Genomic DNA, 27,807 nt, shown 5'->3' on the forward strand with positions numbered 1-27,807 from the left:
AAGTGAGGCTAAAAGGCATCTGCCACCCTCCAGGGGCCCGGGCAAAGCCAAGTCCAGAGGCCAGTTGGGTTCTGGGAACCAAGTCCCTGAGGCCCTGCCTGGTGAGTCTGAGCAGGCAAGACTCCATGGTGGGAACTCAGGTTTGGACCTAGGACTGGAGTTGGACTCCCCAGCCTAGACATTAACTAGCAGGAGTCTTCCGGCAAGCGCTCCTGGCCCTCTCAGGGCCTCAGTTTCCTTATCTATAGAAGGGAGACGGTACTTACTATCTCCTTACCAGATTACGGCGAGGACTGAGAGCCCACACAGCATGACCCAGAAAACCACTGCGATGGGGTTGAATCATTTGGGGGGTCTTGGCAAGCCTGGGTTTCTCTGATGAGAATGGGCTGCCCATGGTGGCTGATGCGCACCCCACCCCCTACCCCCTGCAGAGCACGGAAGGACCCCCTCCGAACAGCTGGTGCTATTTATTTCTTCATGTTCCAAAAAGTTAGGTTTACATTCCACCCCGACAGTTACAGAAATAAACACAACATTAACTGTACTCCACTAGACCGTTAGAAATCAAAACAAGATGAGTTAGTAAATAAAGAGATCACAAGGACACCGTGTCCCTGAAACCACCCACTCCAAAGCCACCCACAGTGTCATAACCTCGTGAACATGTGGCGAAACCGGAAGAGCCAGTGGGCAGAAGCCGTGATGTCTGTACCTTGTGCACAGTCACGTATATTATGCATATGTATGTACACAAATGAAGCACGAACCAGCTTGGGAGTCTGGTGAAGTTGCATGAGAACAGCTTGAAGCACATGGCATTTGTCACAAAGCACAGGTGCATGAACAGCGGCATCCTGGTGAAATCCCTGTGAGTGGCTTTTCAGAGTGAGCTTCAGAGAGGTGTGATTCCACACAGCCTTGGAGGAAGGTGGTCACCAGGCTGTGGGAGGGAACAGTCCCTCCACACCACCAGGTCACAGATGACTCTGGAAGTAAAGGGAAAATGCAATCATTTCTGAAAAAGTGAGGGTCTGGGTGCTTTCACTGGTGAGAATCAGAGCTGCAGGAGGAGGCCATGGGGTCATGCTCACCAGCTCTCTCCTGAGCAGTGTGGGAAGGTCGCTCACCCCAAACCACGCTGACACTGGCTGTGCAGAGAGAAGGGACAGAGTGCACAGACCCTTTCTTACAAGGGGAGGACCCACCGGAGAAGCCTTGCCTATATCACCTGAGTTGGGCTTATGCCTGGGAGGGGCAGATGACTGTGGCATCAGGGTGTGTCCAGGCAGGCCTGAGGCCTCGGAGGCCAGGCAAATCTTTGTCAAGGATGGCTGCGCTTCTCGGCCTCCTGGTCACCAGGCTGGAAGGGCCATGCTCCTTTAGGGCACCCAGCACCCAGCTCAAGGTTTCTGAATCCAATGGCCCACGAGCCACAGCTCAGGAAGGAGGAGCTGCTGGGGATCCCACCAGGTGAACAATCAAAGTTTCTAGGGAATAGAAGAAAGGGCAGATACAAACCCCAGGGATATCAGTGAAGCCATTCAGTGGTGTGGCCAGCGGCCAATGTGTCCAAGAGCCAAGGATTGGTCTCCCAGGCTAGAAGGGCGAAGGACAGGCTGGCTCCCATGGTCTTGGGGGTGGCTGGCTGGCAGGCACCAGCTGCTTTCTCAGTTGGCTCAAACGTGTGACAGCTTCCTACCTGGGTTAGTCTTCCAACCTTCTATAAAGCACACTTGGCAGTCCCCTGGGTACAGTCCCAGGTTGCTTTCTCCTCCGTTGACAGGCATGAGACATAGGCAGGCCCATGCACAGGAAGCCCTATGGAACCCGCCAGGCTGTAGCCAGGTCTGATCCCACTGGCCATGCTGGGTGACTGCAGGCCCAGCTCCCCCACCACGTGTGGACCCAGACGCCTCCATGACACCAAAAGCGAAGCCCCAGTTCCCGGTGGGGACACCCAGCAGCTGACACTCAGTGGGGGTTACATTTGCAGAGTCACAGCACCATATCATCAGAGAACTGCCGGGCAGAACTTGACCCAAAGCCTTGGTCCCAGGGTGCCCAATGCAGACTGTGCAGGTGACCCTCTGAAACTACCCAAGGCCTCAGCCGAAGTGTGGTCCAGCCCCCTGCTCCCGGAGCCCTTTAGCAGCCTGTCCACGGACCACCACCAAGACACACGCTGCAGGGCCACAGAGCCAACGTGCTGACCAACTCGGAAACAGAAGCTTAGGAACAAGAGCCCCAAGCCACCCCAATGCTGGTGGGGCCAACTCCAGGCACTGTGCCTGCCCAGCACCACACAACCCCCTTTGTTAAGTGGGTCCTGCCCTTGGACCCAGACACTCTCATGACTGCTCGGGAGGCAGCACTGCCATGCCCCAGGGAAGAGGAGGCCACCAGGGCCCAGGTGGTTTTAGTGGGTCTCTTTCCCTGAAGCAGAAACTCCAGAGCCAGGGACAATGCAACCGAAGGGAAGATCAACCCTATGGACACTGTCATGGGATCAAAGACGGTCAGTTCACACCCAGGGAAAGTTTAGTGAACAGGGCTCCAACCCACTACGGAGGCCGCTCCCAGGTGTGCAGGTCCCGTGCCACTGTCCAGGCCTCTCCTTGCCGGCGTTCCCTTGGCTTCACTGGGCAGAGTCCACCGGCCCTGCAGGTCCTGGGTGCACTGGCCTCTCCCTACCCTCCACGTAGCTCCCAGGCCTTTACAAGACCAATCTCCATCCTCCATTTCCACTCTTGGAAAATGCAAATGCCCTGCACACCTGCACCCCCACATCCCTGCCCTCACCCCACCATGGAGGCCTGTGGACACAGCCATGACACCAGATGGCAGTTACTTGGTATCTGGGACCTGGACGAGCGAGACCACGGAGGCCACAAACATACAGGAACAGTGTGGCCAGGAGTCACACTGTACACCCCCACCGGTTCCTGAGGCAGAGTGGGACTGAAGTTTTATTTTTAAAAGGTAAAGCTGTTTTATTAAATGTCTTTTAAGGACTGGGAGAATGACATAAAAAACTTAAGCAACATGTGTAAACACGTGTGAAATGTGGTTTGATTTCAGTAGTTTATTTTGGAGACAAAGCAGTGCAAGAGGCCGGCCGCGCTTTCCTGCTTCCCCGGGGCTCAGGGTCAGAACCAGGAAAGGCGACGTACAGACATTGATCGGGGTTCAACACTCAAGTCGTGTAAACGTGGTTAGTCATTGGGTCCTCAGTTTCCAAAAGAGCCAGGCAGTTCTGATGGCTTCTGCCCCTCGCCCAAGCCCTGTGCCTCCCTCCTCAAAGGGGGCACACCTCCCGGCCTGGCTGAGCCAGGCTGAAGGACCCCCACGCACCAGCTCAGAGACCTCTCTTGGGACACTCGGCATTCTCTCCAGTGTCCTCCATCTCACTGGGCAGAACACTGCCTAGAAGCCTTTTTCACTTCTTCAAAGTAAACTGGTGTCTTAAGACACAAAACCATATTCAGGGAGGCCTAATGCTTCTCACCCAGCGCTCCACGTCTTCCAAGGACTACGGAGGCTCCTCTCCAACCCTTCTCTCTGCAGAGGGGACTGCCTGGACCAGGGGTCAGGCAGGAGAGCCAGTGCTTTGCTGCCAAGGCGATGGGGTGAGTCTGAGGTGTGCGGGAGGTGTGGCTCCCTGGTACCTGGCTGGCTCCATGCTTGGGGCTTGCAATGAGAGGTGGACCAGGCTTGCTGGGTGAGGGGGGACCCAGCAGGTGTGAAAAGGAGTGAACCCGCTGGGAGAGGGCCCTGATCTCCACGGAGTCATGCTGAGGCTCCCATGCCTGTCCTCACCCGGGTGGCTTCATGGAGAGGCAGGCTGCATCCCAGGGGTTAGAGCAGAAAGCCAGCCCTGTGGTGCTCCCTGGTCTCAACTGCCTACTAGAGACGAGGGGGCAGAGGCCCAAAGACCTGGAATGATTTGCCCAAATCACAGTACAAATCCTCGGCACAGGTGCCATCAGCTTGGGGCTCCCAGCCAGGCAGCCTCCTTCCTGGGCTTCTTCAGGGATCGGCAGTGCTGGCTTGGGGGAAGGAGGCCGCTGTGCAGGGCTAAGTGGGACATGTGTTGGAGGGCCTGGAGGACGCCCAGCTTCCTTTCCTTCCCTTTTGTGAGGGAGCACAGCCCAGATGGCAGCCTCCTCCGGCTGTGGGGAGGGAGGGGTTATCTGCACACCTGGCAGGGGTGGGGCTTACAGAGCCTTGGTGGAAATCAGGAGGAAAAACAAGGAAGGGGCAGGTCCGGGAGCAGGGAGTCAGGGAGAAGGGAAGCCACTTTCACGCATGCTGATCAGCCACCCACAACCTGGCATGGGCAGGTTTCCCTTCAGGGTCCCCACAGGAATGGTCCACAGTGGCCACAGAGACCAACAGATGGGGATGCGCAGATACTCACACGGCAGCCACACACACCCCACCTCCCACTCAGACCTAGTGTTGAAAACACAAGCATGTGTAAACTCTGGAGATGTCTGCACAGCAGGGATCAGGTGGAGCCCCATTCCCCAAGGCTGGACCCCTGGTGCTCTCTTCCATCTCCACCCACCCTCATTCAGATCATGACATCAGAAAATCAGGTTAAAAATTAAAAAACAGAAGAATCAGATCACTGGGGATTCTTAGTAGTAGCATCGCTGTCTGGAGCTGCTGGCCCAGTGGGTGTGCTCCGCGCCCTGCGCCGCCCCTCTGGGTCCCGGCTCCGTGGCTACTGGGAGGAGGCCTTAGTGGCCAGGGAGGCCACGCAGTGCTGCTGGAAGCTGGGTGACACGCCGGTGGTGCAGCCGAGTCTCTGGTGCGGCAGCTTGGCGGTGCCGCCTGCGTCGGCCTCGGCCTTCCAGGGCGTGTCCTGGCCCATCATGCTGCTGCAGCAGCCGGGGCTGGCACTGCATGTCCGCTCACCCGCCAGGCCGCCCGCCGGCTCGGCCAGGAGCTTGCTGTGCCTCAGCGGGGCCACGTCCCCTGCAGCTGCTGTAGCTGTGCTCTGGCCCTGCAGGACGGTGGCGATGTGGTTCAGGAGGTCTGTGAAGAACTCGCTCACACCCTCGTAGCCTAGGGGTGGGAGAGAGAGCACAGGGGGCATGAGCCAGGGGCACACATCGTGTGGAGAGGTGGAGGAGGCAGGACACATGGGCTCCCGGGATGAGGCAGGGCGTGCTGTCAGCACACGATTTACAGAGAAACATGAGGCTCAGCAGATAAAGGGTGCTGAGGGAGTCGCACAGCTTGGACGCCCAGCCAGGGGCATGCTCCTTGACCTTCGTCTGTTGTCCAGGTGTGAGAAGCTGAAGATGAGCTGTGGAGGAAACATGCTTGCCCCTGTTCTTCTTGGGCACAACTCTACTGTCTCACCCACCCACCCACTTGTGTGGTAAAAGCCAGTCCGTGTGCAAGGGATGTTGGCGAGGCTGGAGGTGGCAGCACCAAAGCCGGCTCCACACACTTGGAAAAATAAATACCCCTCGACTGTGAGGCCCTGCTGAGTCCTGGAGACTGCTTCCACCCGGAACCTCAGCATCTCTGCAAACTAAGAAGAGCACTGCCCACCTCCCAGGTGGAGGCTGCTGTGGCGCCATTGAGAGGGGCTGGGAGAGGGGTGGTGCCTGCTTCACAAAGCAGCTGCCACCCCAACTGAGACTGCTTCCTTCTCACCACAAAATACCTGCAGAGAGGCCCTCTGTGCTCCATTCTCTGAGGATCAAAGCCAAGGGACAGACACGCTGGGCATCACCAGCAAGATCCAGGCCTGTGACAAGGCTCCCCAGCATAGGACACATGCTCCCCTTAACGAAGGGGAGTAGAACAGAAGCCATGGTGCCTGCCTGGGCGAGCGCTGCCCAGCACAGCTGCAAACATCACAGAGTCCATAGGAACCACCCAGCAGGTTTCAGATCTCGGGTGAGGATTCTGCTGACTCCCAGAAAACTGCTCCAAAAGAGATTCACCCAGGGCGAGTGCCCCGTCTGCCTGAGCCAACTTGGAGGGATGGGAGTTTTCAGACACGCTGGCCTGCCCTCTAGGGTAACATTTACAACCATTGGTCCCACTAGGGTGGGAATGAAGGGTCAGACGTGGACACCCTGTGCCACCTCTTACAGAAAGGCCTTTCAAGGAGTACCCATGGGTCTGGCAGAAGAGGCTGCTGAATCTGCCCACACCCTCATTTATTCAGCAAACAACTGCTATGGTTGGAGGACACCCAAGTCTGAGGGGGATGCAGGGGTGCCCACAGTGGAAATAAAGATGGCTATGCTGGCTGGCACGCAGCGCCTCCCGAGACAGCACCGTGCAAGCATCCTGAGACCTCGTCTTGCCTGATCTTCATAATCTGTCCCCATGATACAGATGAGGACACGTGACTGTTAGCCAGCATGGCGAAGGCGGGAATGACGTCCATGGTGTTCACAGCACTGGGGAAGCAGCAGCCGCTGGGCTGTGAGCACATGGTCCTCGGCTTGCTGCATTTCTGCAGCCCCCATTTCACAGGTGAGGACACCGAGGCTCAGTGAGGCTCCTAAGAGGCAGAGCGAGATCTAAAGGACGCCTTCGGTCCTGTGTGTGCCTTGAATACCACATGGTGCCAGGTGCCCCACCATAGGACCAGGGGTGTTCGTCAGCCCTGGGCTGAGGCTGGAGGGCAGGGTAGGTGTCCCAGGCATGGGCATGGCTGCTGGGTGCCTAGGGAGAGATGCAGCAGAGGAGCTCCATCAGGTCAGCACCAGGGAACAGGGAGCTGTTCCCCAGCAACCTCCACCATCATCCTCAGACGAGGCCCCGGCGCCCCGGGCAGGGAGGGTGCTGTCTGTGGTGGTGCAGAGGCAGCTGCCTCCCCAGAGGCCTGAGGATAAACAGGAGCTCAGGGAGTGGACTGAGGCGTGAACCCGCAGGGCAGAGTGGCGGCGCCATACCAGCACTGCAAAAGCCATCTCCTCTATCTGCAGGGTGGGAAATTGGTTCCCATTGCAGAAGTGAGCATTGAGCCTAAAAAGGAAGAGGCCAAGATTCGAACCCATGGAGAGATCCCAGTGGGCCTTTGCCCATCACCTTGTGAGGATCAAGTGAGGCACTGGGGCAGGCCTGGCTCACGGTGTCATCAGCACATGCAGCTGTTGCTGTTATTACTCTAGAGTCAGTGTGCCAGCCCCTCTCCCAGGTGCTGCTAGACACCCGCGGTCCGAGGGCCCCCCTGTGGGGTAAAGGAAAACAGGCCTGTCCCTCTGCTTGGCCCCAAAAGGCTACTCTATGCTAAGGCAGGCATACTGAGCCATGTCCTGGGGAACTGGCTCTGCCCTGCCTGGGTCCTGGGCATCCCCTGAGCACCAGGCTCCCTTACCAGGCTCCGCCACAGCCCCATCCCATGTAGGTGGCCCTTCTCTTGGCTCCCCTGGCTCCCTGTCCACACTGGCTCATTGTGCCCCACATTGGCTCACAAGGCCATCCCTTGTCTACACCCACAGACTGCGACCATCCACACATTTTGTTTTGGGGGCACTGGCCTTGCTCAGGTGCAAAGCTTCCCACCCCCTCCTGTCTCCTTCCTCCTAGAACTTCCCTTCCAACAGGCCTCCCTGTGCCCCTGGCCCTTCAGCCATAGGTGCTGCCCCCTTTTCGTTCTGTCACTCAACACGCTCTGTGGTTTAGATTTCACACTTTGTTATCCTGAATATCCCTTGCACCCTGGTTCCCTCACATCTGCACAGCAAAACCCCATGAAACCTCAGCTCTGGCTAAACCCGTGGTTTCCTCCCCACTGCACCCAAGGGCAATGGAGAAAAACATGATCGTCCCACGGGTCTGCCCTTCTGTTCAAGAGGACAGAACTCATGGTGGCTGCTTCCCAACTCCCAGGGTGAGCTCCAACGTCCTCAGCTCACCACACGTGCCTCCCCTGACTGTCCTCCACCCTTCCTGCCCCACAGCTGCACCTGCTGTAGCCACAGGGCTCCGCAGTGCCTCTTCTGGGACTGCCTCTCTGCTCCAGTGTTGCTGCCTCACAGAGGAGGTCCCCTCGACCGCTGGCTCTGTCCTCCACCTCCTCCCAACAGGGGAGAGCTCTTCCCAGAAGGGGCCTGGCAACAGAGATCACATGGCACCACCAGCATCTGGACCAGCTGGGACACACAGCAGCCTGGGTGACAGCAGCCCTGGGTAAGTGCTGACTGAATGACAGGAGCAAGTGTGCTCCTCAGAGCCCTGGCTTGCTGGCTGTGACCTGTGCTGCTGACTGCACCTGCGCATGCTCTCAGAGGAGCAGAGGTGACACACACAGAAAGTGTCCGGCCAGTGCATGGGGCCATGGTCCTGCCTCACACTCATGACAAATACCCTGGAGTCCCCACCTGCCAGGCACAGTCTCCGAAAGCAGGAAGCATTTTCTGAACACTTCTGCACTGCAGCAGCTAACGAGGCTGGCTTCACTCCCACAGCAGGTGCTTACTATGGGTCAGGATGGAGAAAGGAACAAGGGACCCCCATCTGAGGAATGGTGGGCACCCAGGCATCAAGCACGGCTCTACCTCTGAGTTTCTGTGGGAGGTGAACAAGCCACTGAGCCTCGGTGTCCCCAGAGTGAGGCATGCAGCCTGGTGACTGCGTGGTGACATCATACCATTGTCTCTCATGCCCTGTGCTGGGGCTCTGCTACTGTGGTCCCCACAGGCTCCCTCGCTGAGAGCTGAGGGGCACGCAGCAGAGCCTGGCTTAGTGCCAGTGGGTTCCTAGGGCCCAGCTAGGAGCAGGGAACCAGACACCATCGCTCAGGGCTCCTCCCCAGACCTGTGCCCAGTGCTGCAGTTCCAGGCTGTTGAGGCAACCTGAGCACAGGAATCTCTGGCCTGCCACCAAGGTGCTATAGGGCCTGGACGGCTTCCTCCTCTCTAGGGCCTCAGTTTCCCAATACGTAAACTGCAGGGGGCTGTAATCCCTTCAAGGTCCTTCCTGCCCCTAAAATAGTGGAGGGCTTGGGGGAGGGGCTGATCTGCTGATGACCCAGGGTGGAGAGAGGAGGTGAGGGTCACACGTGCTGCGGCCATTGAGCCTGGCGCCCCCAGGTGGACGTGGGATCTCCCCCTCCTCACACACCCTGTGAGCCCATCGCACAGGTGCTGTTGAGGTTTCTCAGGGCTGCACCTCCCAGACCCCGCAGTGAGGGAGGAAGCCAGCTTTCAGGCCTCGGTCACCTCACCTCGCCTCGCCTGCCTGGCCACCTGAGGACAGTCTCTGGAGACCGGCCAGTGGAGGCGGCCCCGCCGCCACTCACCTGGGAAGGCATTGATGTCAATGACGGCGTGTTGCCCCGTCTGGTTGTTGATGATGATGTCGATGCCAAAGAGCGACACGCCCAGTGCCTGCCGCAGGGCCCGGGAGAGCTCCCGGATGACCTCGTCACTCGGCCTCTCGAACACACCCTCGATCTTGTCCAGCTGCAACATACACAAGGAGGTCAGGCTGTGGGCCCAGGAGCTGCAATGCTGCACTGCACAGAGAAAGCCCACGCCAGGCGCCATGAGGCCAGACAGACCCACTGGTGAGCACAGGCAGCCGCTGGCCAGGTCCTGTACTCCAAGGGCTGGCAGGCACCGGGTGTGTGAGGCTCATTACCTCCTGTGGGCTCATCACAGCCTGAAAGGCCAGTGCCAGCACTGCCCGCTATACACAGGGAAACCGAAGCTCAGAGAGGGTCCAGGCTGGTCCAAGGTCACACAGCTCAAAAACAGGGCAGAATTTGGACGCACAATTTTTAGCCTCTAAAACCAAAGCATTTTAACAGGGAGGAAGGAGATGTGGAGTGTGCCGGGGACCTGGAAAGACATGGTGCAGAGCACCGAAGCTGGACCTTGAAGGCAGGAGGATGTGGGCCCCTGGGAGGGGTGGGAGAAGGAGAGAGGCCCCAGAGAGGACACAGGGGAGGTAAAGATGCAGAGGCCAGTAGCTGCAGATGGCTAGGAGCAGCCAGGATGCAGCACCGGGGCAGAAGTGAGGCATTCTGATCTGACCCCCACTTGCCCACCATCACAGACAGCCCCAAGGCGGTGAGGGAGAGGGCGAGGGCGAGGGCGAGGGCGAACGCTCTGGGGCCTGGCAGGCCAGTCTTCCTTCCCAAGAAGTGCTGCTTCCAAATGAACTCACACCCCAAACAACGTGGGCTCCCCAGAAGCTGCTCTGCTGCCTCCTGGGGTCCATGCACTAGTCAGGCCACCCTGCTCAGGTCTCCCTCCCAGCCCTGTACCCCCCATGCCACTCATGTCCTGTGCTGGTTGCAGCTGGCCTGGGACAGGCACACATCGCCATGGGCTCAGCCTGCCCCCAGCCAGGGCCTCCAGGGTAGTGGGGAAGGATTCTGGAGTCACGGAGACGTGGGTTCCAAACCTGGCAGTGACCTTCCAGCTCTGTGGACTCAGGAAAAAGCACCTGGCCTCTCTGTGTGGGGTGTGCTCTTCTGTAGAAGAGAACCTACAAGGCCTCATCTCAGACTTTAATGATAAGGTGGAGACAGTACGTGCCTGTCTGGGAGGAGATTCCTCTGAATTCCAGGGCAGGAACTGCATTCTGTCTCCTCTAAATCAGCCAAAGGAGGGCTCGCACAGGGTGTTCAATAAAATATTGACGTTCTAGGGGTTGTGGGCTTAGGGGCCAAAGGGAAAGGAGTGGCTAATCCATGAAAGACAAAAGTGGAGCTGGGTTCAAAAGCTGAACATGGACTAACCACCTGACCCGGCAGTTTTGCTCCAGGGTACACCCCCCAGAGCTGAAAGCGTGTACTCAGATGGATGCTGTCCACCCACGCTCACCACGGCGTTATTCACAACAGCGGAAGGGTGGGAACTACCCCAGTGTGCATCAGCAGATGAAGGCACAGACACTGGTCTACCCATATGATGGGATATTACTTGGCCATAAAAAGGAACGAACTTCTGACAGATGCCACCCTGCGGAGGAACGCTGAAACATCATGCTGAGTGAAGGAACTGACACAAAAGGTCATTTACTGTGTGACTCCATGTCTACAGAACACCTACAGGTATCAGCAATCAGCTCAGTGGCTGCCAGGACCAAGGTGTGGGGGGAATGGGCAGGGAGTGTCAGCGGGCACAGGGTTTTCTTCCCGGTGATAAAAATGTGTTGGAACTAGATAGAGGTGGCGACTGGATGACAGCTGTGAACGTTCTCATCACCACTGAATTATTCGCTTTAAAAATGGTTAACCTTATGTATGTGAATTTACCTTAATTTTATTTAGAGACAACGTTTCACTCTGACACTCAGGCTGGAATGCAGTGGTGTAATCACGGCTCACTGCACACTCGAACTCCTGAAGTGATCCTCCTGCCTCAGCCTCTGGAGTAGCTGGGAATACAGGCGTGTGCCACCATGCCTGGCTAATTTTATTTATTTTTTGTAGAGACAGGGTCTCATTATGTTGCCCAGGCTGGTCTCAAACTCCTGGTCTCAAGTAATCCTCCCTCCTTGGCCTCCTAACATGCTGGGATTACAGGTATGAGCCACTGTGCCTGGCCCACCTGAATTAAACAAACAAAAAAAAAGTGTAAGCAGGTCAGCAGGGCTGGGGACAGAGCCTGGTCACCAAGAATAATGGCCGTTACCCAAGCACAGGAGGCTGGGAACGTCCAGGGAAGGACGTGCTAAGCAGGGACCCACACCCGGGCACCACCCATGCTCTGAGGCCTACACTAGCGCATCTCCCACCCCGGCTTGGCAGGGCAGGCAGGCCCCCTGCTCACAACCGCAAGGCCTTGGTGTCTTGCCTGGAAAACATCTTTTCTAGTGGATAGGAGTGGCCTGGCTGTAAGAGGTGCTCACCCCTTAGCACTTTTCTTTATTTTTCCTTTTGAGGCAGGGCCTTGCTCTGTGGCCCAGGCTAGTGCAATGGCAAGATCACAACTCACTACAGCCTTGACCTTCCAGGTTCAAATGATCCTCCCACCTCATCGGCTTGAGTAGCTGAAACTACCGGTGAGCAACACCACGCCCCGCTAATGTCTGTATTGTTTTGGTAGGGATTATCTCACCCTGCTTCCCAGGCTGGTCTCAAACTCCTGGGCTCAAGTGATCTGCCTGCCCCAGTGTTGGGATTACAGACATGAGCCACCACGCCTGGCCATTGAGCACTTTTCTGAGCCTCCTGGGTCACTCTTGCCAGTGGGGGCCAAAGGCTAAGCCCAGTGGTGCAGCTTGGCCACTCGCCCTGCAGCCCAGGGTCCTCACCAAGTCAGAGAGACCCTGGTGGACACCTTGACGCTCCCCATTCTCCACTGTGTACCCAAGCCACAACAGAAACCTTCTGGGCCTTGTTTTCTTGCCCCAGTAAATGGGGAAATAGAGTATCTCTGCTGTGAGATTGTGGTGCTGGTGAGAGGGGTTGCTGCCTTGGACTCACAGCACAGGGCCGGCCGCAAGGGAGCTTGGCTGCTGCACTGCTGCATGGCCCGCGGCACGCCGTCTACAAAAATGCTCTCAGCTGAGTTATGGAATCTCAGAAATCCTTCCCAAGTTGTCTAGTCACCCAAAACCAAATAGCCGTCCATGGACAAGATCAAGGCATGGAAATCCTGCCTGGGGCCCTAAAACAAGTGATCCGATGACTTTCTGGAGAGCAAGGAGGAAACAGAGGAGCTCGGAAGGCATTCCTGGACCCCAGCGGGCCTCAGCACCCGGCCGCTGAGACCATGCTTGTACCGCACACCTGGCACTGTGCTGGGTGCTTCTCACCCAGGACCTCCCCGGACCCCGGAACCCTTCGAGGACAGGAAGAAGAAACCAAGGCTCAGAGAGGCGACACAACTGGCCTTAGCTTGGGCCTGACCCCAGGCAGTCCCATCAGAGTCTGTGCTCTTAACTGATAGCCTAGACTGAATTTCGGAAAGTAAAGGATGTATGGGGGCCTGCAGGTTAGGTGTGGCTGGGCCCATCCTCAGGGAGGAGGTGCTTTAAGGCCAGAGCAGGGCTTCCTGCGAGAGACTCCCAAGGGAGGCCAAGGCAGGACTGGAGGAGCCCCAGGTGGTCAGGGGCCGGGGGGGATGAGCAGCACATGTGTTCCCGTACCTGGGAAGAGAGCTGGCTGGGTCAGGCCAGCCTGTGGGCATCTAGGAAGGCTGACCTCCCAGTGGAAAAGGTGGTGCTGACCACATTTCCCTTTCCTATTTTTAGAAGTCGATGGTCCTGGCAGATTCCTGACTAGCAGCCATGCACTGCAGGGAAGAAGGAGGCGGCTGCAGACCTCAGAGGCGAAGGGAAAGGCCCTGCAGTGTTTCTAGGCTGACCCCTTCCCGTTTACAGATGAGGAGACTGAGGCTGAGGTCGACAAGGGATAATCCAAAACAGTGACTTCCAGACGGTCCCTCTGCCATCATGGCTGCTGGCCCTGCCCGTGAGAGGACACTCAGTCTGCAAATGCTGACTGCCCTCTGTCACACGGGCTGCCGAGGCCCCCAGAGCAAGACCGTGGAGAGAAGAAGCCCTATGATTCTGAAGTTTAGAGGAAAACCATCTCTTGCACAGAACATCTTATAATAAGCTCAGCCAGGCACTGAGGCTCTGTTTAAAATCTGTTCCCAAAGCCTGACATGTTCCCAAGGGACATCTGTCAACATCTTGAGGGATAGTGATGTTCCCTCCAGGTCCTGCCCACGCCTGTGCTCTGTCTAATCCTCAGCACACAGCTGGCTCCTCAGAGGACCCAGACACAAACCACAGACAGACAGGCCACCTGGGTGCTGGGGCAACCTCCAGGGACACAAGCACTGTGGCTGGAGTGGAAGCTGGCTTGCTGGAGGCTGGAGTGGCGGCTGGCTTGTTGGAGGCTGGCTTGTTGGAGAGGCTAGCCCAGGACAGGGAGGAGGACACCAGCAAAGCCCCCCAGAAGAGCAGGTGCCCTGGCAGAGGGCTCTGAGTTTAGGGAAGTGGCCACTGGATTGCTGGACTTTGGGGAAACAGCAGAGGGTGGCCTTTCCTAAATTCTCCAGGGGCAGGTGCTCAGGAATCACTGGGGAGGTCAGAAGTCCTAAATTCCTAGAAGATCCAACTTTGGAATCAGACAGATCTCGGGTCCAATCCCAGCCCTGCACCCTGTGAACAGCCTTGTGAATGTGAAAAGGTCACTGAGCCTCCCTGATGCCAGGAAGCCTGGCTGCGACCTGCACTGCAGGGCACCTGGGCTAACACTGGGCACAGCGATAGTCACTGAACGCCGGCCAGGACACCCGCTACCCATAGTGCTGGGGGTGGGGGTGACACTCCCACCAACTTTGGGACCACTGCAGGACAAAGAACTGAGATGGTGCTGCCTCCATGACCTTTTCAAAGACCAGGAACAAGGCAGAGTAGAGAGCAGTTTTCAAATTCCTCACGCTGGGAGAAGGGTCGGCACACCTTCCATGCAGGCAGCTTGTGGTGAGTGGGCCCTCTCTGCAAGCCCAGTGTGCCCCTCACCTTTCCCTGTGCTGGGTCAGGGTGCAATGGCTGCCAGCAGGCAGGCCTGAAGCCAGCAGAGGAACAGGGGTCTCTGGAACCTCCCAGGGCCCCTGGCACAGAGGCAAAGGTCCTTCCCACCCTACCCTGCTGCAAAGCTCTGTCAAGGACCCCATGGCACAGCAGCTCACACCCAGGCCCGGGGGAGGGTGGTTTCAGGCCAGGCCACCCCAGCGGAGGGACCCACCTCCGTCAGGACTGATGACGACTCCGGCTTTGACACGTTGTGGCTATTGAAGAAGATGGACTCGCGGTCTGAAAAAGCGACAGGAAGGAGCGGCGTCAGAACCTCAAATGCAGGGACCACACTGCTGTCACCCAACACTAGGGGGCAGCACCACCTCAGGCACGCACCATGCGGCCCTGGGCTCTGCTGGGCACCAGCCCCAGGTACGGACATGTGCCCCATCAGGGCCTCTGGTTCACCTTCTTCTCCCACATAAAACTGACCGATATAATGAGCTGACCTCTGCTACTGTCTCACAGCATCACATTGGGTTTTCCCTGAGGCTCTGTTCCCAAAGTGTCCTGTCACCATACAGGAACTGGGGGAGAGGGGATGGGTAGGTCCGTTAAACACCTGAATATCACAGCCAGAGAGAGCCCACAGTACTGCAGTCTCTCAGAGCCTCCAGCCCACAGGACTCTCTTTTGGGGAACATGCTAGAGAGACAGGGACAGGCTGCCACGGGCACGTGAGCACTCAAAATACAAAAGGTTCTGCTGGTTCTCGACGACGTAGGGAAAAAACAGGAAATCAGAGAACGCAGGCTTCCACAGAATCCATCCAAGAAAGCACACAGCACAGTTTCTCTTTGGCACCGGAAGCTGGCACAGAGAGTCTGAAGTACCCTCACCCCACACGTCTGGCTCCCACCTGCCTCCCACAGCACCCGGCCCACACAGGCCCTCTGGGGACCCGCAGAGACAGCCCACTCCCATGAATACTGAAAGTGCAAGTAAATCCCACAGTAGAAATGTCCTTGGGAAGTAAACCAAAGTCACTCGGGGGCAATGTCAGGTTGGTAGGTCCAAAACACACTGGCAGGCACTGGGAAGCATGGGCACACGAATGCAAGGACTGCAGAACCATGAGCCTCGGGCTGAGTCCTGGAAAAGGCTGTCTGTCCCCATCCCATGACCTCCCCAAGGATGGCACAGGACTGTCCTGGGCCACCAGCCCCAGATGCCCCTCCTTGAGTCCTTGCAGGGCGAGGCATTGTGGTTCCCGCCCCCAGAATGCAATGTACATGCCTGGGACCCAGGTGTCTTCATGCAAGGACAGGAGGGCACTGGCCGAGGGCTGCTGTGTGCAGGGGCCAGGCCAATGGGGCGCTTGCTCTGGCTGCCAACGACCCCTCCAGCTCCAGGACTCTATAGCGCCGTAACAATCATGCATGAAGGAGTGATTCGGGATGAAGCTAAGCAGGCAGGCTCTGAGGTGTACCTGGCATCCTTCCCACTAGCGGGGCACAGAGGCCCCTGGCTGCCCTTGTGTGCCCAACAGTCCTCCTGCCACTCTGACCAGAGCCAGTCCAGATAGGGGGCACGAAAGATGGTCCTGGGGAGGAGCCTGGGGAAAATGAACACCCTGAAGGACATGTGTCATGTGGCCCCCATGATCTCTACTCCTAAGGCACCAACAGCCAAGAGGGTGCCTGTGGGGATGGCATAAGCCCCATGGGCCTGAGGCTGGAACAGGCTCGAGTAGCCAGGAGGGGAACACTGCCCACCTTCTCACCCTGCAGCCCAGCATGGCTCAGCCCTGAGCTCAGGGCACTTTCCCACCTATTTCCCTGCAGATCCCCAAGAGCAGCTGCTGAGCCGCAGAGCAGGCCCAGGGGGAGGAAGGGCCACCACAAGCAGGTGAACAGAGCGAGGATCAGGGAAGCTGCCAAGGCTGCAGGAGCCGCAAGGAGAACACGGGCTGAACAGGTGCCGGGAAGTGCTAGACCTGGGCATGCAGAGGGGCCGGCCAGTGTCTGCAGACTCGGACAAACCATGCAACTCAACAGCTTCTCCTGGCAGCAAGAGCCACAGATCAGGCCATTTCAAGAGTGTCTCTTTTCTCCTCCTGGCTAACTGTTTTTATTTTTTTGAGACAGAGTCTCACTCTGTCACCCAGGCTAGAGTGCAATGGCCCAATCTCAGCTCACTGCAACCTCCGCCTCCCAGGTTCAAGCAATTCTCCTGCCTCGGCCTCCTGAGTAGCTCGGATTACAGGCACCCGCCACCATGCTTGGCTAATTTTTTGTATTTTCAGTAGAGATGGGGTTTCACGTTGGTCAGGCTTGTCTTGAACTCCTGACCTCAGGTGATCCACCTGCCTCGGCCTCCCAACATGCTGGGGATACAGGCATGAGCCACTGTGTCCAGCCCTCCTGGCGAATTCTGACCTGGGCGCTCTGGTCACTAGCCCATTTGGCAGGGTAGTGAGAGATGCCCTGGGCTCACTGCCTCTCCACGCGCAGTCTGAGCAGGGGTCAGAGGAGTGGGAGCGGCCTCCGGCAGCCACCAATCACCCAAGAGATGACGGGAAGCATCAGGGAAAGAGACTTGGTGCCCAGCTCCAACGCAGCTGGCTCCTCTAACATCCCAGAGCAGGGTGCTGCTCCTGGCATGCAGTGGCAAGCCCTTGCTCTTGGGAGCACCCTGGATTTTGGGTGCCCTGTGCAAATCTGTTCCTAGACTAGCCCAACAGCACCAGCAGAGAACTACCACCAACGCTCTACAGGGAAGGAGCACCACGAAAGGAAAAATGTGTGTTTTGCTTCTCAATTTATGAATTCAAAAAAATAGGTTTAAAAGAACAATAAATAAGATCAGCCCCCAAATATCCCAGCAACTCAGCAGCACAGGCATAAGCAAGGGCCACACTGCTTTTAGCCTTATTTGCTTCATCTCGTATCTCTCTCGGGGGCGAGGGGAATGGGAAGAATGTGTCCCCATGCTACAGATGGTGACCCAAGTCACCTTCCAGTTGCCACATGAGTGTCACCTCTGCAGAGGGACCACCTGAGCTGCCCTTTCCAAGTGGCTCTCCTCACCCAGTGGCATCCCAGGACACACTCTCTTTGCCTTGGGACCCCCTATCTCAGGCCACAGTTGGCCCTTCTACTATTTCTCTCCTTGTGTGCAGTTCCTCCCACTAGAACACAGGCTCATGAGGGCAGGAAGCCGGGTGCCTATCTAGTCACTGAATGGACTCCCAGCAGCTCAAGCAGGGCTGGGTACATGGCAGGTTTGATAAATGCTATATCACTGACTCTTAAGAGGCTCTGGAGTGGAGCTCAGCAGCCTACAGATGGTAGCCCGGCCACCTGCGCTTGTAAATGGTTTCACTGGAACACAGCCGTGCCACTCATTCACATGTCCACAGCTGCTTGTGTACTACAAAAGCAGCATTAAACAGTTGTGATGGAGCTGGAAATGTTTATAATTTGGCCTTTTGCAAAAAAAAAAAAAAAAGAAGAAGTTTGCTGTCTCCTGCTCTACATGGTAAGAGAAATGAGGTCCAGGCTGGAGATGATAAGGGAGGGAACCTGCATAAAGCTGGGAGCCCGTGCCGCATCCTCAGGATAAAGATGAGTGAGACATAAACCCACTACACAGAAAGGGGGAGCTCAGAGACCCTCCCATCTCTTCCCTGGCACAGGGTAGAGGGAGAGCAACATCTCTCCATGAATGCCCTGCATGGGCAGAGAACACAAATGTTCCTAGTGGCTGGCACAAGACACAACCTGACTTTAGTTCCTGCCAAAGCCTCTGCACGGGTGCCACTGGCTATAAGGCACACTGGATTTGAGACGTCAACACGTAAGAAAGAAAAGTGCAGCTGAAAAGCAAAAGAGACTAGACTGGCAGTTGCAGAGTGAAGATGCGTGTCCTTGTCTCTATCCCAGGTCCAGAAAAATCCCACTCAAGGACCTGCCATCCCTGCGTGGCCACAGGAAGCTGGGGGACCTGTCATTTGGCAAAGGAAGCTGGAAAGCTGGGATGGGGGCTGGAAAGAGGCCAGAGCTCCTAATCCCCTTTCCAACTGGTCCAGCTTAAAGGGCTGCTGTTGCATGATATTTCTTATCCAGAAGGAGAACTACACATAAAAACCACAGAACCCACGTTAGTTCCCTGGCACAGTGCCCTGGAGACAGGACACAGAATCAGCTTTGGCGATGGAGAGACACACTAAGTTACTCAGTTCACACGAACATAATAAACAGCTCTCCTTCAGCTCCATGTGTTTCTCTACTATTTGGGCTTAGTCTGCTTTTTTTTTTTCTAAGAGGCAGGGTCTTGCTCTGTCACCCAGGCTGGAGTGCAGTGGTGTGACCACAGCTCACTGCAACCTTAAACTCCTGGGCTCAAGCGATCCTCCTGCCTCAGCCTCCTGAGTAGCTGCAACTGCAGGTGCATGCCACCATGCCCAGCTAATTTTGAAATGTTTTTTTTTCTGTAGAGATGTTTGACTGTGCTGCCCAGACTGGTCTCAAAGTCCTGGCCTCAAGCAATCTTCCCACCTGGGCCTCTCAAAGAACTGGGACTACAGGCATGAGCTACCATGTCTGGTCACCTGGTCTGCATTTTATGGCAAACTGGCAACCTAGAAATGGCCAGATGAGAAGAGGCACAGACAAGGAGTCCTGTCCTCACAGATACAGGACAGGAGCCCGCTCTGCCACTAATGGTTCCCAGTGAAGAGACAGCAACTTGCCTAGCATTTTGCAACCAGGAGGAAAAAGGAGAAAAGAAAAAACTAAAAAACCTAACCACACCTCCATAAACTTCCTTTAGGGATGGAGCGACTGGGGTAAACACAGAGAGAAGTAACTCCTCTTAATTTATTTTCCATAGACTTTAAGCATTATTTTTTTCAAAATCAGGGAATAAAGAGCATTATTAAAAATGTCAGCCTCTACCAGCCCATCACCTGGAGGAATATCTTTTGGTGGTATACAGCCACATATGATTCCAGCATTTGGCTCCCACCCAGTTGGCGGGGGCTGGGGCCAGGATGTCCCAAACCCTGAAAATACAGCCTTGAGTCCGGGAGCCACATGCATGGCTGGGAAGGCCACCTGCCCTCAAGAGGAAAAGGAACACCTGCACGTTTCCAAAGCCTCCACTCTCTGTGTTGTGTCAATTGAAAGAGAAGAGGCATCTGGGGGAAGAATGGCTGCGAGGGGCGACCGTAGCAGCTGCGCCTCCTCCATGAGGAGCTGGACACTCTCCAGGAGGCATGGATGGCCACAGGCAGTCCCTGGAGGAGGACGCCAACAGGACACATCTGTCAGCTCAGGTGGAGGTGAAGCAGCTGGTGTCTGAACGTTTCTGATGGATGTGGGTCCCCCTCGCTGGAAGAAAAGCGCAGCTTATTTGAACAAACCACAGTGGGGCAGTGAGTGTTTGCCAAGGGGTCCTCGTGGAAAGCCACACTTATTCCAAGACACTGCCACTCTTCCAGAGGTGTCCCAAATGTGCCTTCAAGATGCCTTCAGAAGCCACAAGAACATTCTTTCAAGCAGCTCCACTGCCAGCAAATCTTTAACTCAGTGTCCATTTTTAAAATGGCTGAGGCTGGAGATGGTGGTGAGCAGCCGGCAGAAGGAAGGTCCCTCAGCACAGCAGGTCCGCAGGCTGCTCCCTGGAGGGCTGCCTCCCAGGCCCAGTGACAACAGCACCATGCAGAGAGCACCCTACGTGACACCCACAGGACCCCTAGACCACCGTCCACTGACTCAAACCCCACTCACTGGCACAGTGGGAGTCCTGCACCCAAGAAGACCTGTGACCCGGTGGCTGCTGCTTCTAACAGAGCCTGACTCACCCTGGCAGCTAGGCAGGCAATGGGCAACTTGGTCGTAGGCTCCTCCAGGGGGAAAAAGAGACCCAAGGTAAAGATGGCTCAGCAGGAGACAGCAGCCAGCACCCGCCCTCACTTCCCTGGAGGCCAATCCATGCCACGCCAGCCACACCTAGCCCAGCATGTTTCTCCATGAATCTCATTACTGTGTGGGTCCCAAAGAAGCGTCCTTGGGACAGAACACTTCCGGATGCTTCCTGGAGTCTGTGGTGGTTCAGGTGGATGGGTTCCCTACAGTGATGCAGGGAACAGGGACATTTTATTTGTTCCCCAAGACTTCTTTATCTATCCACTGCACACAACTCTTTCCACCTTCAGAGCACCTCTCCATCCCATCAGAAAGAACATGGGGTGGCGGGGACAGTGCCGAAGGACAGACAGCTGCTGCCACATCCCAGCTAGGCTCCGGAGTCTTGCTCAGCCTGAGATGGTGAGAGGAGCGGTTACCTGATGTGCCTGCGGAGAAGTTCTTGAGCGAGGGCCTCTGGACCACAGTGTAGGACTCGCCCACCACGAACACCTTGTACAGGACAGCGTTGTGGTTGATGAAATTCTGGACCACGCAGGGTGGCTGGATGGCATTCAGGCCCTCCTGGTTGAACACGATAGCCATCTGGGAAGACGAGGGGTCAAAGGCTCTGTCAGAATCCACCACCCTCTCAGCCCCCGACCTGTCCAGCACACTGCCACCAAGGTCCATCCCTGGTCCCAGGGCATGAGGACTCCCCGAGAGGAACCTCAAGCCAGGGTGAGTGGAGAGGGACTCACAAAGAACACCTGGGGATGCACTGCGGGGTTGGAGATCTTGCCTCCACCAGGCCTGCCAAGTGCGATCGAGCTGGCTGTGGGCTGCATGACTTCTGAGAGTGTGGAGCCACTAGTCACACTGTGGTCCAGGGAAGGGGACTCCTGCGGCTGTGTGCTGCTCAACCCTCTGACCTCCTAAAGGATCCTCCACAAAGACCCGGGAGGAGGGGGAAGGAAGCAGATGACTCAAGTGCAGGAGTCAGGAGGCCCTGGGCCAAAGCCTGTATGAGGACGACGGCTGCTGCCTCTTGTCGAGCAGTTGTGACAAGCTGGGCCCTGTTCTGAGCACATACATGAGATACCTAGTGTTCCCCCTCATAATGCGCCTCTGAGGTGAGCATACAACCTCTCCCTCTCACACATGAGGATGATCAGGTGCTGAGAAGTTCAGTGACTGCCGGAGAGGGAGCGAGCCCAGGATGGAATTGGGTCTGCCCAGCACTCAGCCTCGCCCCTATACACTGAGCCGCACGACACTCCGCAGACAACAAGCCTGTGTGCTCCTGGTCCCTGACTCCTCTGGGGACAAAGGTCCCTGACAGAAGGATCTGGTAGGGGCTGAGGTAGGGAGTGCAGCGGCAGCTGCCAAAAACCTCTCAGCCGCAGCCAGCATGGGCTCTGCTCGGGGCCTGCTCTAAGGACGGAGGGGTGGACACAGGCCCAGTCGATCCAGCTGCCGGTGCCAGGGTCACGGCTAATCCCTCATCCCGCAGGGCCCCAGGAAGGAGCCACCAGACGCCTGGGGCTGGTGAGCAGAAATAATGAGCCCTGGACAGCTGGCTGCCTCCCCAGCTGCCACCCCTCACGTCAGCTGTCACGGATCGCCGGCCCTACGTGCCTGGAGCCCAGCTGGGCAGGACAGACGTGGAAATGCAGGCCACATGGGAAAAACAAAGAGTGTGTGTCTGTGCTGGGAGCAAGGGGGGCGGGGGCGGGCAGTGAATGTCTCCTCAGCCTTCTGACAAGAATAAAAGACAGGAAAAACGTGAGCAGCTCTGGAGTCAGGCAGGGGCTGGCGTCCCTGCTCGGCACTTGCTGTGTGAGCCCAGGCTGGGCCCCCACCCTGCTTAAGCATCACTGTTACCTCTGTAAAATCATGGGTGGCTTCAGGGGTGCTTTGAGCTTTTGGGTATTATATCTTAAAAAAAAAAAAGACAGATTCCACTGTGGAGCAAATGAGTACCCTCGCACTGCCTCAAAAACAAAACAAAAACCCAATGGTTCTGTGAACATAAAATGAAGACAGAGTGGTTCGGTAGAACTGGCCCCAGTCTGGGTTCAGTCTGGGACTGGGAGATTCAGAGGCAGGGAGTAGGTGGGCTGGGATGCAGATGAGGACCCCCAATCAGAAGCACCAGCTACCTAAAGCCAGCCACACATGGTGCTATCCTCCACCCCCACTGCACTCAGCTTCCCTGGGTACCCCTGGAATCTGTGAGGATCTTGTCTACCTCTACCCATCTGGTGGATGGTGTCTACCCCAGAGGGCACATCCCTGTGATGCCAACACGCTCCGTCTGCACACAAGAGCCCACTTAGGGGTCTCTGAGTGCATGGGACGCAGTGGCACACATTGCTGGCAGTGGACCAAGAGTGCCTGCTGGGGAATGGGGGGAGGGGTCCCCATGGGAACATCCTGGAGCCAGATGGCTAGAATGAGGGGTGATATATAGCTTCCCCTGAGTGTGCTGACCCCATACTTGAGGACTGAGAGTCCCGAGGCCCATCAGGGGCATCTTGAGAGGGGGCTCACCTGGATCCATAACCCTCATCCCCTTCAGCAAGTACCCAGCAGGGTCCAGGGCAGCTGGTTCTGACAGCTTATCCAACAGTCCACCAGGGCAGACCCCGGGCAGCCCAGGCATGGACCCCTCATCCTTCACAGAAGCCACTACGTCTCAGTAACAAATGTGAATGGATACTCTGGGTGGCTGGGTAATTTGCCAAAGTTGCACAAACAGCAACACACAGCACCAGAATTGGTCCCAGGTCTGTGGGATTCCCCAGCGCGGCCCCTCAGGCCTTAAGTGACTCACAGAAGCAGCTCCCTCCCCCTGGGCTGCCTGGTTCTGAGTTAGGCTGATCTAATCACACTAATGACTGCACTAATGCTTCCATCAGGTAAAGCCCAAGCAACTGACACACAAAGGAACCATCGGGTGGTGAAAAGGGGCAGGTGGAGGGCGGGCAGGCAGGTACTGGGGCTGGGGGGGCCTGGGGACTGGCACTGCTGCTCTTGAGCCTTCCTGCTTCATCCCTGGCCTGGCACATCCTGAAGGGTGCCCTGTGCCCCCCACCACTGGGCACAGAGTCCAGGCAGGCTGCAGCTGGGGGTGGGAGCACCCACAGGAAGACTCCATGAGGGCTCCTGATTTCAGAAGACAACTGACAACGGGACGACGAGCTGTCCCCACACTCGTTCCCATGACGGCACGCTCCGTGCTACACCGGCAGTGTCTACTGATGTTTCCCCATAACTGTAGGCCAGGGATAAAGAGCAGAACGCAACCCAGGGAAGCTCCACGCTGCTGAGTCTTCCATTTTAGTTGTGAGCTCTGGGGGGCATTTCTGATGGTGGGGCTTTCCAGGGACAGGCCATCTCCAGGGAGCCCACTCCGGTCAGATGGCTGTTGCCCAGCGTACCACCACATGTGCCCATGCGAAGACCCCTGGCGGGGCTGTGCCCAGGGCAAAGGCAAGGCCCCAGGTGTGGCTCCCGAGGGCGGAGTGGGCCCCGACCCCAGGAAAGCCGCTGCATGACTATCTGCTCTTCTTGCCCCTGGAGTCCTCACAGTCTCCTTGGCTGTCTCTAGGGACAGGACTGACATCCTACACATCTGTCCCCTTGTGCCCATGGTCCTCAAGGTCGTCGGGAACATCCATAGAGTGAATAAAAGCATGAATAGGTGTGTGGTGAACCGTGAATCAAAGCATGCCACAGGGTTGATTCCAAGCAGCCCCCTTTTCTTCCCCAGCCCATCTCAATTCAGCAGCACGGCAGACCCCTGTGGCAGTGACAGAGCCTTCTCAAAGCTAACAGCCCTCAGATGGGTCCAGCCTAGTGCCAGGCCCTCGAGGAAATGACACTGATGGCCCAAAGGACAGAAAGCCCTACAGGGCGGGCCAGGTTGGGGCATGACCTGGGCAACCTCCACTATGGACTGAACATGTGGCCCAGAATTCATACTGGGAAGCCCGCGCCCCACTGTGGTGGTATCTGGAGGTGGGGCCTTTGGTATTTGGAGGTGGGCCCTCATGATGGCATTAGTGCCCCATCAGAAGAAATCAGACAGCTTGCTCTTGCTTTCTGCCCCTCCTCATTCACACACAGAAGAGGCCATGTGAGGACACGAAGGTGGCCATCTGCAAGGTAGGAAGAGAGCCCTCATCAGAAACTGACCCTGCTGGCACCTTGATCTGGGACTTTCGCCTCCAGAGCTGTGAGAAAATAAATGTGGCTAAGCCACCCAGGGCATGGGGCTTTGATATGGCTGCCAGAGCTAAGACAGGCTCCATGGAGGACAGGTGGGTCCCCAGCACAAGCTCCTGCCTTGGGGACAGGACAGGCCTTGGGGTGAGGGCACGGACAGTGTATGAAGCCACAGCACTCCTGTTCGATTCCTCTGGAGTCCGGAGAAGGGAGGGAGGCTGTCTACAAGGAGCTGGGGCTGATAGCAGGGCAGGAGCAGTGGCAGTGAGGAATCTGGCACATGGAATTTGCCAGGGTCGCAATGAGACACGATGAGCTGAAACGATAGGGGTCCGGGTGACAGACATTTAGATCTTCTTCCACTCACCTCGTGAGAGTTGGTGCCGTGAGCCACTCTGGTTTTGCAAACTATGGGTTGGGGAGAGAAAAGCAGAGAGAAATTAGTAAGAATATTCACCCACAAGTTAGGGGGACTTGGCATGTCTAGAAAAGAACTCTAGCTGAGACACAGACTCTGGACACCTGATATCTGCACTTGGGGTGATGTGGGCAGGCACCCCCGGCCAGGCAGGAGAGCATCTTGCCCTGTGTCCTGCACCAGGACCCATTTCTATGATGTAGGTGGAGGTGAGACCCAGGGCCACGCCCTCATCCATCCTGGGTGAGCTTAAACCCAGAGTGGACTGTAAACTCCGCCCTGCTCCCCCTCCCCCCACCCCATGCTGGCCCACGGCCTGCACTGCCTGCCCTCGGGTGGAGCTGGAGTGGTACGCACTGAACGGGAAAGCCAGGCCGTTCTTCTCCAGCAGCCGCATGGTGTCGTCCCCACACAGGCTCGTGAGCTCCATGAAGGGCGGCGAGCAGATCCTGTCGTCTAAGGCAGAGGGGAGGCCTGGTCAGCACAGGTCCTGGGCAGCCACCCCAGGTACACATCCTGTGACAGCCCACCCCAACCCAGGGGCCACCTTCAGTGCCCCTGAGCTCCCGGACCTGACCGCCCCCAAACTCTGCAGTCCTGTGTGCGAACTACAACCACAGCATACCCCGCCGTTACACTAACAACACTTCTGTCATTACAAAACCTGTGTATGAGCACTGTGTAAAACCCGAAGAGCACAGAAAAGTCAAAAACGTACATATTCACAGACGGTACAACTAGTGCTCCCACCACGGCGGCCTTTTGGTCACGCAGACGTTTACACACAGAGAGCTTTGCAAACAGGATACTGTTTTGTAACCTGAATCCTCACTTAATAAACCATGACCATTTTTCTGGTTCAATAAAGACTTTCCCACCATGTGATACACTGGCTTAATAATAATCGCAGTGACAGTATAGCTGTCAGCATGGGTCTAGCGCTGTGCTAAGGGTTTTGCAGGCAACACCTCTACAGTTTGCAGAATAATCCCATGAGGAGGAAACTGCGGTCAGAGAGATTAAAGAAATAGTCTGTGGTGACACAACTGTGCCCACATGGACACCGCCTGACCCCTCACCTGCCAACTACTTAACATAATGGAGGGCATCTCACAGTGCTCCAGAGGTGGCCTCCCCGGCATGCTCACTGCATCTCTGCTGCATGCTCTAGCCCAGGCTGAGGCTTGTCCCTATGCCAATGCCTCCTCACCCTTCACAGCTCGGCATTCCTGGGCTCCTCTCCAGGCCTGCCCAGTGGATTCTAAGGGTGAGCCCAACTTTCTAAAATGCTTGAAAGCTGACCCGTTCTGTTCATCTTGGCTTGTGCCTGGCAGCGAGCAGGGGTAAACAGGTTTTTGTGGGATAACAGAATGTATTTGGAATCTCTCTGCTGATGATGAAATTACTGGTTTGTTGTTATTGTTTCTTGTCATTGTCCCCCTTCCCTGATAAGACCACAGACTCCCCAGGAGGTGGGACCACCCTCTACTTCAGGGCACAGGGGCCAGGAAAGGCTGAGCATTAGTGGGCAGGGGCAGTCTGCCACCCACAGGCTTGGAAACCAAACCAAAAGTAAACAGAGCAAAGCAGCCTGTCTCCAGCTTCTAGCTACTTGGCTGGCTAGGAGGTCAGTACATTAAATCAAGGTAGATCCAGCCTCATTTATCTCATAAAAACAAATGCCAAGAATTACACAGTCATATAAAAGTGCTTTTATCTCCCTCCTCATCCTCATTCCCATCCCCCTACTCCCATCCTCACAGTCTAAACTCCAAACAGACGAAGGGCAGTTTCTCTGGAGCACTGGGATGGTGGTCTGCAGCCAGTGCTTCCCAAGCCCCTGGCAGACAGTGACTTGCAGGCCATCTGCACAGAGACCCATTCGATCCGCAGTGGACCCTGACAGTGTCCAGAAACAGAGGCCCCAAGGTCACACAGCAGTCACCAGCAGAGCCAGGTTCACCTGGCAGCCCAGGAGAGGGGAAGTTAGGAAGGTCAGGGTAGGGAGGGAGGGGAGCTGGTGCTCAGCTGAAAACCATTTTCCAAACAAGGCCCCAGGCAGGGTGGGAATACTGTAAGCACTGGCAGGCCCCCCATGGCTATCAAGGGAGCAAGCAGTCTATGCAAAAGGCTCCTTGCTGCAAACACACACAGCTCCTACAACCCAGCTCCAAAGGATACGGTGCTCAGGCCTGAACACGCTGCTGAAGGGTTCTGCCATGGGCAGGTTTCAGGCAGGCACTGGCTCACCAGCCTGGGCTCCACCCTTGGCATCTCCTCCCACAGGAAATTTGGAGGCTGCTGGGGTCAAAGAGGCCATCTCCCCTAAGAGGTTCCAGACTCCCTCTGGCCCCCAGAGTTTTTAGAGCAAGTGAATCAGCTTGGCTTTCAGATTTCAATGCCCTCCTCAACTGTCCATCCCCAACTCAGCCCATCCAAGCTTTTACATAATGTCACTAGTGGCCAGCAGTCAATGTCTCAATAAACTGCATCTGTTCCATGCCAGACACTGTTCCACACAGTTACACAGTAACTCGTTTACCCTCCTAAGAACCCCGCAAGGAAGCACTCCTGTCCCCTGAGAATTTTACAGATGAGGAAACTAAGGCACAGAAGTGGCACTCCCTGCATAAGAGTTCCACAGTGAGCCAGTGGTACATACCCAGACCATCTGATTCCCAGGCCCCTGCTGTTGACCATGGTCTTCCTCATAGAAAATGTGCCCACTGAGCTCCCTGGCTCAAGGGGTTCCTAACAGTGTGCTACTCTGCTCTGTGGCAAACC

The 27,807-nt window shown here is 56.5% G+C and overlaps 1 protein-coding gene across 9 annotated transcripts in view; it reads right to left on the bottom strand.

The window, feature by feature from the left end:
- Positions 1-3,065: 3,065 nt before the first annotated feature.
- ITPK1 (inositol-tetrakisphosphate 1-kinase) overlaps positions 3,066-27,807 on the bottom strand; it is a 180,696-nt gene continuing 155,954 nt past the window's right edge. For 8 of the 9 annotated variants that reach the window (XM_078335641.1, XM_002754215.7, XM_078335642.1 and 5 more), the window contains 6 exons: positions 25,381-25,479; positions 24,973-25,013; positions 20,816-20,981; positions 14,696-14,763; positions 9,281-9,443; positions 3,066-5,073 (listed from right to left, as the gene is read on the bottom strand). In XM_078335641.1, the coding sequence (XP_078191767.1) occupies positions 4,730-5,073; positions 9,281-9,443; positions 14,696-14,763; positions 20,816-20,981; positions 24,973-25,013; positions 25,381-25,479 (881 nt within the window). In that variant the 3' untranslated portion in view covers positions 3,066-4,729. Of the gene's footprint in view, positions 6,700-9,280; positions 9,444-14,695; positions 14,764-20,815; positions 20,982-24,972; positions 25,014-25,380; positions 25,480-27,807 lie in introns of all 9 variants that reach the window. The other variant, XM_017977309.4, reaches the window with a different exon arrangement.

Source organism: Callithrix jacchus, chromosome 8 (assembly GCF_049354715.1).
Source record: "Callithrix jacchus isolate 240 chromosome 8, calJac240_pri, whole genome shotgun sequence".
Taxonomy (NCBI): Eukaryota; Metazoa; Chordata; class Mammalia; order Primates; family Cebidae; genus Callithrix; species Callithrix jacchus.